Here is a 12,653-nt window from a genome sequence, read left to right on the forward strand (position 1 = left end):
ACACTGCCTCTCCACAGCTGTTTGGGCTCTGGCTGCAGCCCCTCCTCGAAAAGATAACTTTGTATTTTTTATTTTAGGCAGGTGTTCAACAAAAAACACACGCACACGCACATATGCCCCCCTTCTGGCAAGGGGCTGTGTTGGCAGTTTGGAGTGTGTCTCCGATTCCCAGGTTTTCCAGCACCTGGGTCAGGGAGGAGAGGCTGGGCCCAGGCAGGACCACACACTGCCCCAGAAGGGAGCAGCAGTCAGTACTTCCGCTGCCGGGGGAAGAGACCGCTCCCTGAGGCCCGGAGCGGGGGACTGGCGGGGTTGGGCTCCTCGGAGTCCAGGCTGAACAGGTCCCTGCCGGTACGAAGGATCTGCTCCTCCAGCTTCTTGTGTCGCTTCATGTCCGAGAGGACTTTGTCCAGGCGGGCTTCCCGTTTCTGGCTCCGAGCTGAGCTTCCTGGAGAAGGGAAGGTGGGAGAGGTGGAGGGGAGTGAGGCTCTGTGCGTCCACCCGGACAGGGTTACCAGGGAAGACCAGCTCAGGCAGCGGAGGAACAAGTACAGGCCTCGGGGCAGGAAGAGGGAGGTCTGTTCAAAGAGTGTAGAGCTGGGGAGACCTGGAGGAGAAATGATGTGGAGGCCGTGATAAGGGGTTTGGGACTCTCTCAACATGCTCTTTCCCCCCCTCCCCAGGAATGGAAACCTCTAACATGATTTTAAATAAAGAAGTGACATGATTTATTTCCTAAAAGGGTCACCTGGTCACTGAGATTGGAAGCAGAGACACCAGTTAGAGCCACTGCACCTATCCAGGCAAGAGAGAGGGTGGCCTGGGTGAGTGCATGGTGTGGAAGATGGGAGGCTCACAGGTCACTTGGAAATGTGGAAACAGAGTCACTACACCTGCTGCCGCCAGCATGAATGTTGGAGTAAGAGAAAGAGAAATCTAGAACAGCTCTAAGGGTCAATTCTAGGAAAGCAGACAGGGTGGAACCTGGGTCAGATTAGCGATGTACCCAGTAGTACTGGGATATCCATCCCAGTATCAGGAAGACTCGGACTTCTGCAGAGATGAGATCAAAGGAATGGGAGTCACAACAGGATTATCTGTGACTCTCTCTAAAAGGAAAATAGGGTTACCAATTTAAGCTGATAAACTGTATAGCAGCCAAGGCACCAAACAGGCCTCTGTTAGGAAGTCACTTTCCGAGTAAGTGGGAGCAGAGGCCCCTCACCTTCCTGCCACTTTTCCCTCTTGTCAGTACCTGGGGTGCGTCTCCGATCAATCAAGGAATCCTTTGGTGTCATTGGCTCATCATCAAAGTCAAATTCTGTGGGCATGCGTGGTCTGAAACAGGTGGACAGAGTGGAGGGTGAGGGCGCTCCCCTGAACCTGCTGCGCCCAGCCTGCCCACCCTCCTCTCTTCCTTCCCTCCCCTTTCCATGCGTCTGGATCCCCTCCCCTCTTTAGTCCCCCCTCCTCGGCTTCAGGGGAGCAGCCCCAGGGACAAAGTGTAAGGGGTGCCCTCACTTCTCCTCTTCCTCCTCTTTGGTCTCGGGCTCCTCGTCGGACTGCTCCTCTTCACTCTGGGCCTCAGGCGTGGGTGGCCGGCGGGGCAGGATCTCAGCCTGAAGCTCTAGTGTGCCGTGGGCAGTCAGCAGTTCATAGAGTCGCTGGATCTCGGAGGGGGGCGGCATCCAGGCCTGCCCATCCGCGGGGAGCTCCACCTCCTCGTCGCTGCACGGCACACACCAGTCCTCGGCTTCTCCCTGGGCATGCTCCTCCCCCTCGGCGCTGGGGGTTTCTCCTTGCACCTCCTCGGTCCCAGACCCCTCACGCTCAGCCTCCTCCCGGACTCCTTCCCTCTCTTCCTCGGCTTTATTGGCCGAAGCCGAGTGGCCTCCGGTATCTCCTACGGCCAGAGCTTGGAGGCCGGAGGTCACTTCCCCTTCTTCAGATAGAGGCGCCGCCGTCGTGGACGCAATGTCTCCATGACCCCGGACAAGGGACATAAGCCACTAGGGAAGCAACCCTGCGATTATAGGAGAGGCAGGAGTACTAACCTGGGGAACCCCGCCCCCCCCAGGGGAGGTGTCCCCAAGGATGTCTCTCCAACCAATCAGGCTCCAACAGGGATCCCGGCGACCGGAGCGCCCGTTCCCAGGAGGGGGCGCTCGGTTTCTTCCAAGGACCCCGCCCCGCGGACTGAGCACGGTAGTGCCGGGTTCCCCGGACCGGAGAGAGCACCTGCCCCGCCAACCCCGTGGCTCTCGCCCTCACACCGCAGTTCCACCACCTCGGCCGCGGTACGCACCTGGAGCTAAGGCCCGCCTCGCAGGCTGCGCTGGGTCGCAGCACGCAAGCGCATAGAGATGGCGCGGAAGGCTCCGCTCTAGTAAAAGCTACTTGGAGAGGAAAGCAAGGCAAGGCTTGCACATGCGCAGGTAGGCGCTTGGGCATTACGGGCTTCAGCCCACAGTCAAGATGGCCGTCGGGACGGTGCGGACGCGTACTACCCTGCTGGTTCTCCCCCCAAAAAGCAGTACTTGCGCACCCGCTGGCGGACCGACGTGAGGACCAATGAGGCTGGAGGCGAGTTTCATGCAGTCTTCATTTATTGGTGTTTCAGACTCATGCAGCACCCGGCATACAAAAAGGGAGAATCAGTTTGATGTGTCTTTTTTTTTTTTTAGACTTTTAGTTTTTTTCCCCCACACTTTTTTTTTTTTTAAGAAAACAAAAAACCCCGCTAACTCCGAGCCGCATCATTGCTCGGTCTCTGCCTCCCTAGCTGACTGTCGTATGCAAAAAACCTCTCTTCTCATAGAAAGTAATTATATAGCTCCCCGCCCCTCCCTAGCTACTTGAGGCTGGGAGCTTTGGTCCTATTTTGGTTGTTTTTTTTTTTTTTCGTTACAAAGCACGCGAGTGACCCTAGCCCCCATGCCTTTAAGAAACTTGCCAATTCGGCTAAAAAGCCCAGGTGAGGCGGGTCAACTCAGGCTGACCAGAGAAGGTCAACAGCTGCATCCCTCCCTTCTCCCAGGTGCGTGTTCGGAACGGCGCTCACCATCCCTTCACAAGTCCCCAAACTAGCCCTAGCTTGCCAGATCTGCAACCCTGTGGCGCTGGGCAGGCATCCGGACCTGGGTGGTCCGAGCAGAGTACAGCCCCGGGCTAGAGTCCTCTCCTGACCTCGTTGCCCTCCCCCAGCCTGATCTAAGTGCTGGAGTTTTTGCGGAATTAACAGTGGCAGGAGGGTGGAGGGTCCTCAGGGGATGAATGAATGCCGAGGGAAAACAAGGCAGGGAGAGAAAGGGTGCGGATGGTGTGTAGAGGGAAGGAGAGATAATAAAGGAAAGAACGAAGAGAGAAATAGGGGGAAATGCCAAGACAATGAAAGTGGGGGGTAAGACCAGGATTGAGATGCAGGGAATTTGGGAGGTAGGAGTAAGTGCAGGAAGGCTGGGAGAGATGCAGGGAGGCTGAGAGCAAAGAGTTTGGGAGGTGTTAAGGGAGGTTTCCAAAAGTGCAGGGATAGTAGGGAGGCCGAGAGTTGGACTGGCTGCAGGCAGAAATACAGGGAGGCTGGAAACAGTGCAAGGAGGAGGGAGGCCTACGATTGGCAGAGGAGCCTGGCAAGATGCAGGAGCAGGAAAGAAGCTGTAAACAAGGCTGCTCAGGCTCCCTTGGTCCCTGTGGGTGCAGGCCTGGGCCATGGATTGGGCTCCCTGCAGGGGAGCAGGGGAGGATGGGCCCAAGGCAGCTCCCAACAGGAAGAAAAGTCTTGGGATGCAGGGCAGAGCCCCTCACTTATACACTGTGGAAGAGGAAAAGGGAGGGACAGACAGAGACAGTGGGTGGGGGGAGACAAAGAGAAACAAAAGAGAAGCAGAGAAGACAGACAGGAGAGAGCAGGGGCAGGGGTTAGTAAAGCTGCCCTTGCCGACCCTTCCCTTCCTCCCAGCCTGTCCCAGACCCCCACTCACCGCCTAAGTTGATGACGCAGGAGGCAATGATGATGAGGACCCCCCCTACCAGCGCCACGATGCTTAAGAGCTTGGCCACTCGACCCAGACGCTGGGCCCCATCCACATCCCCCTGCTGCAGACTGTTCCGGGACTGAGGTAAGGCGTGGGGCACCGTGGCCCAGGTCAGGAGAGGCCAGCCAAGCAGTGATCAGGTGAAAGAGCAGTCCAGAGGAGATAGGCCAGCCCAGGGTTAGGGAGAGAGGAGAGTCGGAGAGGCAGGAGGAGGAGGGCACAGGTCAGCAAGGCTGAGTGAAACATGTCTGGATATCCCTCCCACCTGAAGGGGTGGGAAAATAGTGGCTCAGAGGGTGAAGACCTATGGAGAGGCAAGCCAGGCCCTGGATTTGGACGTGAGATCCATGCAGAGAGGGAAGGCCAGGCTACTCCGGGGGGCTTTGTTCCAGTGCAGGAAGCTGGGAGCCACAGCACGCTTGGGCCAGGGTCCCGTGGGGCTTACCATGACAGCATAAGCGAAGGCCACGATGTTGACAGGCCACATGGGGCAGAAGCACGACAGGACGGCGAGGATGATGTAGTCCCGAGGTTTCTGGGTGCCTTCACCCCCTTCTACCCCTGACCCTGCTAGTTGGGAGCTGGGGTGGCGGCTCAGGCTACCTCGGGGAGATCCTGGATGCCCACTGTGAACCCTTCCTACTCGGTCCTCCTCAACAAGCTGCTGCAGCACACGGGGGGGAGCCCCGTTGACTGGAGGGGTTTTTGTTGAGGGTGGTGAATGAGGCTGGGGGGCTGAGCCCTCTTCCTCAGAGCCAGCCTGCAGGGGAACTGCTGCCCCGTTCTCCTGCTTTTCCCCCACACTCTCAGTCAAGACCTCAGGGGTGGGGTCCTCCTGGGTAGGGGGGTCTGTCTGAAGATCTGGGTTGGGGGCAGGCTGGGAACCTGACTGAGGGTTCAGCTGAGGAGTGGGCTCTGAAGCTGGCTCAGACAGGCCTGCAGGCTCCAGGTTGGACCCCTGGTCTGCAGTGGCCTCTTGGCTCACTTCTGGCTGGGACGCTGGCTTTTGGTACTCTTCTTTGGGGCTGACGTTGGCCTTTGGTTCCCCTCCTGGGCTTGAGCTAACGTCTTTGGTCTGGACTGTTTCTGTGGTCCCTGTTGGGGTCTCTGTGATTTCTGGAGCCAGCCCAGCCTTGGGCTCTGAGTCCACAGGGGTCCCAGTGATATCTGGACCTGGCTGCAGGGCCTCAGGCTCATCTGGGACCCCAACTGGGACCTGGAGAGGGCCAGTTCCCACCTCAGCGTGGACAGGTCCTTCTCCCTGGGTCTGGGGACCCTCCCCTATCCCCTTCATCTCTGAGATCTCAGAGCTGCTAGCTGCCATCTTGAGCTGGGAGAGGGGAGACCTCTGAGAGGATGGAGCAGTGGAGACAGCAGCAGATCCTGGAAGAGGAGGAGACAGGCTTGGGGTGAGCAGGAAAGCAGCAGCTCTGGGCACTGCAGCCTGCGAGGCTGTGCTCCTGTCTCAGGACCAGCCCTGGGCTGCCTCTAGGGAGAGGAAGAAAAGTTGGGGTTTCCTTTGCCTTGGGGTGGGACATCTCTGGGGAGAAGTGTTCAGATCAAATTCTTCTGCCTGGAGAGCCCTGGAAAAATTAACCCTTTTGTAAACAGGCCCTTACCGTGGTCTCTTCCTGGGCACCCACAACCAGACCCAGCCTCCCAAACCCTAGCAGATGGCCCAGCACCTCCCAATCAAGCTGTGCAAACACGCATACACGCCGACAGGCAGGCCGGGCAGAGATCCCATACATTCCACTCCCTCTGCATCCTCCCTCCTACCTGGGTGCCAGCGGGTGCGGTTTTCTTGCTGCGTGTTTGGGGGCACAGGCGCCCTGGTTCCTCCCTGGGCATCTCCTCTGAGCCCCTTCTCAGCCCCTCTCCCAGGGATTCCCTTGCCCCGGGGTGCCTCTGGCACCTCCTCCTTCCATTGGCTTGTCGCTCCCAGTACCACCAGCCAGTCGGCTAGGCGCCTGTATTCCCGTGCACTGCAGCCCTCCCCGGCGTCTGCCGTCTGTCTGTCCACTCCTACCCGCAGCCTCAGCCCACCCCCTGTCTCACCTCGACGCCGGCCTCCAGACTGATCCCGCTGCTCCTGCTGCTCCCGCCGCCGCCGTTGCCCTCGTTGCAGCAGCCGCAACCCGGGAGGGAGAGTCAGCGAGCGCGGGAGGGAGGCGGCGGGTCTCCCCTCCGCTCTACAGTCCCCTCCTCTCTCCTCTCAGGTCCCCTCCCCTACGCTCTGCTGCCGCACGGCTGCCCCCGCCCCTCGCACGCCTCCCGCCCCTCCAGGCCCGCCCAAGGGAGCCACGCGTGCCAGGCCCGCGTTACCCAGGCAACCAGCTGGGGGACCACTCGCGCCAGCTCCCTGCTCCTTCCCACGCGCACCTCCTGGGGTATCCCCTTCCTAAGCCCCGGGCCCCTCCCGCCAACCGTCACCGGGGGTCTTTGCAGAGGCAGGATGTTGGATGAAATGGAGAGGGGTCTGCGAGAGGCAGGTCCTCGGACAGGCAGGACCGGATGGAGCCCCCTTTACGAGCAGAAAGAGAAGGGACAGGAGGCAAAACTTGGGGACCAGGGTGGGGTTTCAAGGGAAGGGAACTTGCAGAATAGGAAGTCCCTCTACCAACGGAACAGCAGCAGAAATTGATACTGGAAAGGCTCAGGGGTCCCTGGAAAGGAGAGCAAGGACTGGGGAGGGAGCCCCAAGGGGCAGGGCCGAGGCTGCAGGGGCAGCCCGCACCAGCAGGAAGGGGCTGGGGCAGAGGAGCTGAGTGAAGACTGGGGAGACCAGGCCAAGAACGAGGAGGACCAGTGCAGTTTTTCTTCTCGGCCTCCCTGTTCCCAGTCCTGGGGCTCAGACTTCCCCAGCCATTCTGCAGCTACACCATCCGCCCTCACCTGTCAGGGCCTCAAGGGGGTTAGATATTTGGCTGGCTTCTAGCAACTCGGCTTCTAAGCCAGGCCTCTTCTAACCTGCAGTGGTCGGCTATTTTGGGCCCGTCCAGATTGGGTAACACCTCCCTCCCAGACCCAGGAGTCCTGGAACTTGCTCTCCACAGCCTCTGGAGACTTGGCCTCACCGGAATCTGGGCTGTGGCCACTTGTGCTGCTCCCTGGAGGGAGGAGCCAGAGCTCAGGAAGCGGAACAAGGCTGGGACTGATACCAGGCTCAAGAAACCCCTTGGGGGTGAGAACAGGGGCCTTGGTGAGAACAATTCATTCAAGCCGGAGCCAAGTTTTTATTTAAAATTTATTGTAATGGAATCCACGCAAGAGGAGGGGGTGAAGGGTAGGGAACATGCAGGGGACACAGGAACATGATGACATGGCCAGGGGCACAGCTTCTATCTTGGGGAAGAGGAACAGAAAGAAAAGGCCAGGGCTGGAGCTGGGGTGGAAGAGGAAAGGGGGAGACAGTGCAGCTGCGTTTCCCCCACCCCCAGGCAGCACCTCTAGTCCCTGGGTCCCATTTCCCTGGCCTCCTGAAGTTCCATCTCTTGTCCTGCCTCTGGCCTGAGTGACTCCTTCTTTGCTCCCCTTGACTTGTTAGCCTGTCAGACTCAAGTAGGATGATGCTTAGGGCCTGACCCTAAACAACCCAACCTTGGCCTTCCCTGCCTCTGCCCCTTCTCAAATCTCACCTCTTCCCTGCTCTAGGACAGAATCTTTGATTCCCCTCCTTTCTCTCCTCCCTCCCCCCTGGAAAAAAAAAAAAGCACCAACTCCCCAGGGAGGGCAGCAGACTGGTGAGGGAGACTAGAAGGAGGGCAAGAAGTCCATCGAGGGAGAAGGCTCACAAATCCCTGGAAGGGCAGGACAGGGGGTTACAGAGAGGAGAGGGGATGAAGGCAGTGGCCGCTCCTGTCCTCTGCCACCCTGCCCACTGTCCAGGGGGCTTCAACACAACCAAGGGGACAGGTGTATATGGGGTCAGGTCTGATAGGGAGAAGAGGAGCAGGAGAAACAAATCGTTAAAACCTAGTGAATTCCCCTAAGAACACATTTCTTCCTCCTTTCCTTCAGGAGGCGCTTTGGGTGGTGGGGGAAGCAGTGAAGAGTTGGTGGGAAGACAGGGGGGGCGGAGATGGTACCAAGGGACTTTCCTCCATTCTCCCCTCTCCCTCTCACCAGCCTGGAGTTCACCAAGGCTGGGAGGGAAGTGGCTGAGAGCTCACAGGCACCCCCTCAGCCCCAGAGAGGGCGCCCACAGCCGTGGGGGGGGCTGCCACTGATGCAGCCGCTGCTGCCGCCGCCGCTGCTGCCGCTGCTGCCATTGGACAGACCTCACCGGTACCTGCACGGAGAGAAACACCAGATCACAGCGCCATCTGAATGGCAAGAGTCTTACCCCTTAGCGCAGACTCTCCCAGACTCCCTCCCCTGGGACACAGCCGTTGCTCAATTCCTGTTGGTCCCCAGAGGCTTTGGCCTGCATCCTTACCCAGTTCTCCTAATGGGCCCTCCCTGTCCCCAGAAGTCTCCCTAACTGGAATGATAGGTGGACATCCCTGGCCTTCCTAAGATCCCCTATTGGGCCCTTTGAGCCCCCCTGTCCCACACACACCATCCACCCCCAGCCATGCCCCACGCCTTGCCTGGTGGGTGCGGGTCCCCCTCAGCAGGTAGGCTGTGGCTGGGGGGCATCTCCCGGGACAGGGGGGGCGGCCCCCCCCAGGTGGGTCTGCATGTGGCCGGCCAGCTGGGCAGGGGTCTTGCAGTGCACGCTGCACAGCTTGCACAGGATGCGGTCAGCCCGCGGGGCCTGGAGCCCGTGGTCCTTTACCGCGTGGATGCGCAGGTATGCTGCCGTGGTGAAGCCTATGGGGGGGGGGGTGGATCGGGATGGGGATGGGGTCAGCCGTGTGGAGACCCCAGAGACGGGGTTATTCTCCTGGGCTGGGGACACCCTCAGAGGGCCCTGTCCTCCTCCCACCACATCCTTGATAACCTGGGGCCAACTACTCTGCTGGGGTTGGCAGGGCACAAGCCTACCCTAAAGTTGAGAACCTGATTCAGTAGTGTCTGCTCCTTGGCACCGGTACCCAGAACCCCCTCTCCGTGGCTGGGGGAATCTCTCCTGGGGTAACAGGCCACCGATTCCTAGCCACTTGGAGGGTCGACCCTCAGTAGAGACGGCTGTGTCCCTTCCCTCCAGTGTCCCCCCGTCTTCAGCCCAGTTCCTCAGTGAATAAGCCAGTCTATTTAAAAGCAGCTTTCACTGCTACTGGGGCAGGGCACATACTTGTTTAACCCCTGCCAACGTACTCCACTTGGCTGCAAGTGAAACCTTGTATGTCAACCCTTGGGCACTGGCTCTCTCGACCATCCCTTCCCCAGAGCAGCCATGTCCCACTGTGCCTTCTCCCCACGCAGCCAGAGGTTGCCTCTTCCTGGTAGATCACCTTTCCAGTTCTGACCACTGAACTTAATGATCGATGTTCAGTGGTGGCACTGTCACTTATTTGCTTTCTAGAGGGCTCTAGATGCGAGCTCTCAGCAACAGCACCTTTAACTCACACCTGTGGAAGGGCCTCTGGCTGTCCCTGCCCTTGTTCCCCGGCCCCCCCAGCGCCCCTCAGCATGTACCTTTGTTGCAGAGCTCACAGACATGGTGAGGGCCCTGGCTGTGCACCTTCATGTGGTCCGAAATGTACGCTGAGCTCAGCATCTTGCCACATACGTGACACGGCACCTTTTCCTCGTGTCGTACTGTGTGTGCCCGCAGTCGATCCTTCGTAGCAAAAGCTGCCTCACATTTCTGGGGAAGGGGGAGGGGTGTGGGGGGTGTCAGGAGAGTTAAAGCTTCAGGGAGTGGGGAGAGGGGAGCAAGAGATTAAAGGAATCAGAGCCTTGGGGGTCTTTGATCTGTAGGAAATGGGAATGAGACGATGAGGCCTTGAAGAAGGGATGAGAAAATGGAGTGAAAAAGCAAAAAGAGAGAAAAAGGGGGTCTGAGAGGCTGAACTCAGACAACTACAATGAGGATCAAAATCATGGAAACAGGACAGGAGGTGGGCTTCCTACCTCACATTTGAAGGGCCGCTCTGTTGAGTGCACTTGTCTGACGTGACTGTTGAGGTGATCCGGCCTGGGGATAGTTGGGGTTGGGGTTAGGGCCCTGGGGTATGGAGATGCCTCCAAAGCTATCTAACTTAGTACAAGAGGCCTTTCAAAGGTCCCTTCATTTTCTCCCAAATCTGGGGCTTCAGAGTCCTGGGTAGGCAGGAAGTCCCTCCCCTGGAGCGGGGCTGCCTCCTCCATGCCAAGCTTTCCAACAATCTAAAGACCCACCTCCTTTGGCTCAGAACCACCCCCTGCTCCCCGGTAACCCGGAGAGGTTTTTCTCCCGCCTCCCTGGGAGTGGCTCCCAGTCCCCATCCTTAGAAACTTCCTTCCTTCCCAGCAGTGGCCTGGCCACCACTATGGCCGCCCCCCCCCCTGCCCAGCGAGCCCAGCCAGCGGCCAGGCCCCTGCACACCGGGAGAAGCTCTTGCCACAGTGGGAGCAGTTGTAGGGCTTGTGCACAGCGCCGTCATGCGAGCGCACGTGGTAGCTCATGCGGTCCTTGCGCTTGAAGCGCTGCTGGCACACGGGGCACTGGTAGGGCTTCTCGTCGGAGTGCGACAGCTTGTGCCGGTTCAGGTGGTAGACATCGCGGAAGGCCTTCCCGCACATCTCACACGCGTGGTTCTTCCGGATGCGCTTGCCCGAGGCCGTCGTGGTCACTACGCCGCCGGCCGCCACCGCGGCGGCCCCGCCGCCGGCCCCGCCTTCTCCCCCCCCTCCGCCGGCGCCGCTCAGCTGGGGCACGCTCAGGAGGCTCAGGGGCACCATGGTGGGCATCTTCATAGCGCCCGAGGGCACCCGGCCGGCCTTGGCTCCCGTGTGGATGGCCTCGTGCCTCCGCAGGTTGTAGCCGTTCTTGAACTCCTTCGCGCACAGAGCGCAGATGTAGGGCCCCTTACTCTTTGTCTTCTTCTCCAAGGCAGAGGCGACCGGGGCCACGGCCACCGTCGAGGCTGGGGCTACGATGGCGGTGGCTGCGGCCGCGGCGATGGTGGCCGCGGAGACAGGGGGCGCGGCCTCGGCAGCGGGCGCCGACACCGGCGGGGGCGGCGGCGGGGGCGCAGGCGGCTGCTTCAGAGCCGCTGTGTCCACAGTGGAGGCGGCGGCCGGGGCGGGGGGCGCCGCGGCGACGGCGGCGGCGGCAGCGGCAGCAGCGGCGGCGGCGGCGGCAGCAGCCGACTCCTGGGCGGCGGCGAGAACCGGGAGCAAGTCCACCTGCAGGGGCTCGGCGGCCGGGGCCTGGGGCGTGGGCGGGGGCGCCGGCGCGGCCTGCGGAGACAAGGCACCCGGTGGGCCGCGGCCGCGGCAGGCGCCCTCTCGGCCCGCCCGGCCCTCCGAGGCCGGCCCCTACTCACCTGGAACGGACTCTGGGCGCAGCCCTGGGAGGCAAAGAAGCGGGACTGGAGCTCAGCCCCGACCTGCAGGGGGTTCTGGGCGTGACCCTGAGGTGGCGGGAAGGAGTTCATGAGGCCGCCCACCCCCCGGGAGTCCAGGCCCAGCACGGGGAAGGGGGGGGCCAGCAGCGTGCACGGAAACACGGGGAACATGGCCTCGGCCACGGCGGGGCCCCCGGGGCTCAGCGGGGGCCGGGGGCGCGGGCCGCGCGGGGCCCGGGCTCGGGGCGCCGCCCCCGGCCGGCCGGGCTGGGCCGCGCCGAACGCATGGCCCGAGGGCCGCCCGCCGCCCGCGCACCCCGGCCGGCGGGAGGGAAGGAGGGCGCCCGGCGGGCCACGGAGCACGGCGGCGACGGTGGGGGCGGGAGGCCCCGCGGGGCCGGGGACCGGGGGCGGGGGCCCGGGCGGCGGCGGCGGCGGCGGCGGTTGGAGCCTGGCGGGGCGGGGTGGGGGGAGCGAGGGAGCAGCCTCGGCCCCCGCCGCGCGCGCGCCCAGCCGGCGCCTCGGGGAGGGCGGGGGAGGGCGCGAAGGAGGGAGGGGGACAGCTGCGCGCGCACCGGGCGCGCGGAGGGGGGGTGGGACGGGAGGGAGGGCGGGCGGGAGGGGGTGTGGGAAGGGGGGGGTGGGGGCGGGGGAAGGGGGTTGTTACCTGGAAGATGAAGCTGCTCCAGTTGCCGGGATCCATGGCGGAGGGAGGGAGGGAGGTGGCTCGCGCTCACCCTGGGGCGGGAGGAGGAGGAGGAGGAGGAGGAGGAGGCGGCGGCAGTGGGGGAGGGGGCACCTAGGGAGGAGGCGCTCGGGGCGGCGGGAGGGGGAGAGGAGGAGGAGGGTGGGGGGAGCGGAGCACACTGCGCGCGGGGAGGGCGGGCGGGGGGCGCGAGGACACAAGAGGCTGGCGCGGGCGCGGGCGCGAGCGCGCGCGAGGCCAGTGGGAGGGGGGAGGTAGGAGAGGGACTCTGGCGGGGGAGGGACCGGAGGAGCCGCCCAGCAGCCCGAGTCGTCCCAAGCGCGAGACCCCTGAGATGGCCGCTGATTGGCTGACGATGGTGCAGGTGGTGGGCGCGCGGGAGACAGGGCGGCTTCTCTCCCCCCCACTTCAAAGACTTTACCCCCCTCCTCCCCTGGCCAGCGGCCGTTACTTCGCGCGCACGCGCACAACACC

The 12,653-nt window shown here is 61.9% G+C and overlaps 3 protein-coding genes across 11 annotated transcripts; all 3 read right to left on the minus strand.

Moving 5' to 3' along the window:
* Positions 1-54: 54 nt before the first annotated feature.
* On the minus strand, positions 55-2,429 carry PAGR1 (PAXIP1 associated glutamate rich protein 1). 3 transcript variants are annotated; one of them, XM_066275641.1, is made up of 4 exons: positions 2,306-2,429; positions 1,522-2,009; positions 1,256-1,338; positions 55-448 (listed from the first exon to the last, which is right to left on the minus strand). In XM_066275641.1, the coding sequence occupies exons 2-4, from the start codon at positions 2,001-2,003 to the stop codon at positions 249-251; spliced, it is 765 nt and encodes a 254-aa protein (XP_066131738.1). In that variant the 5' UTR covers positions 2,004-2,009; positions 2,306-2,429; the 3' UTR covers positions 55-248. The 3 variants fall into 3 exon arrangements, with proteins under 3 accessions (XP_066131738.1, XP_066131737.1, XP_066131736.1); XM_066275640.1 differs by having other exon boundaries at positions 1,522-2,023; positions 2,306-2,425; XM_066275639.1 differs by lacking the exon at positions 2,306-2,429 and having other exon boundaries at positions 1,522-2,292.
* A 1,262-nt stretch (positions 2,430-3,691) lies between these two features.
* PRRT2 (proline rich transmembrane protein 2) lies at positions 3,692-6,218 on the minus strand. Of its 3 annotated transcripts, XM_066275637.1 has the most exons (4): positions 6,093-6,218; positions 4,480-5,417; positions 3,981-4,113; positions 3,692-3,811 (listed from the first exon to the last, which is right to left on the minus strand). In XM_066275637.1, exons 2-4 carry the CDS (start codon positions 5,356-5,358, stop codon positions 3,801-3,803), a joined length of 1,023 nt encoding a protein of 340 aa, XP_066131734.1. In that variant the 5' UTR covers positions 5,359-5,417; positions 6,093-6,218; the 3' UTR covers positions 3,692-3,800. The 3 variants fall into 3 exon arrangements, with proteins under 3 accessions (XP_066131734.1, XP_066131733.1, XP_066131735.1); XM_066275636.1 differs by having other exon boundaries at positions 3,716-4,113; XM_066275638.1 differs by lacking the exon at positions 6,093-6,218 and adding an exon at positions 5,814-6,006 and having other exon boundaries at positions 3,716-4,113.
* A 1,045-nt stretch (positions 6,219-7,263) lies between these two features.
* MAZ (MYC associated zinc finger protein) lies at positions 7,264-12,270 on the minus strand. Of its 5 annotated transcripts, XM_066275645.1 has the most exons (7): positions 12,141-12,270; positions 11,453-11,539; positions 10,510-11,366; positions 10,056-10,119; positions 9,618-9,789; positions 8,627-8,849; positions 8,188-8,325 (listed from the first exon to the last, which is right to left on the minus strand). In XM_066275645.1, the coding sequence occupies exons 1-6, from the start codon at positions 12,174-12,176 to the stop codon at positions 8,647-8,649; spliced, it is 1,419 nt and encodes a 472-aa protein (XP_066131742.1). In that variant the 5' UTR covers positions 12,177-12,270; the 3' UTR covers positions 8,188-8,325; positions 8,627-8,646. The 5 variants fall into 5 exon arrangements, with proteins under 5 accessions (XP_066131743.1, XP_066131741.1, XP_066131742.1 ...); XM_066275646.1 differs by lacking the exon at positions 8,627-8,849 and having other exon boundaries at positions 7,264-8,325; positions 12,141-12,268; XM_066275643.1 differs by lacking the exon at positions 12,141-12,270 and having other exon boundaries at positions 11,453-11,888.
* Positions 12,271-12,653: the final 383 nt, after the last annotated feature.

The sequence above is a fragment of the Saccopteryx bilineata genome, chromosome 4 (assembly GCF_036850765.1).
Source record: "Saccopteryx bilineata isolate mSacBil1 chromosome 4, mSacBil1_pri_phased_curated, whole genome shotgun sequence".
Taxonomy (NCBI): domain Eukaryota; kingdom Metazoa; phylum Chordata; class Mammalia; order Chiroptera; family Emballonuridae; genus Saccopteryx; species Saccopteryx bilineata.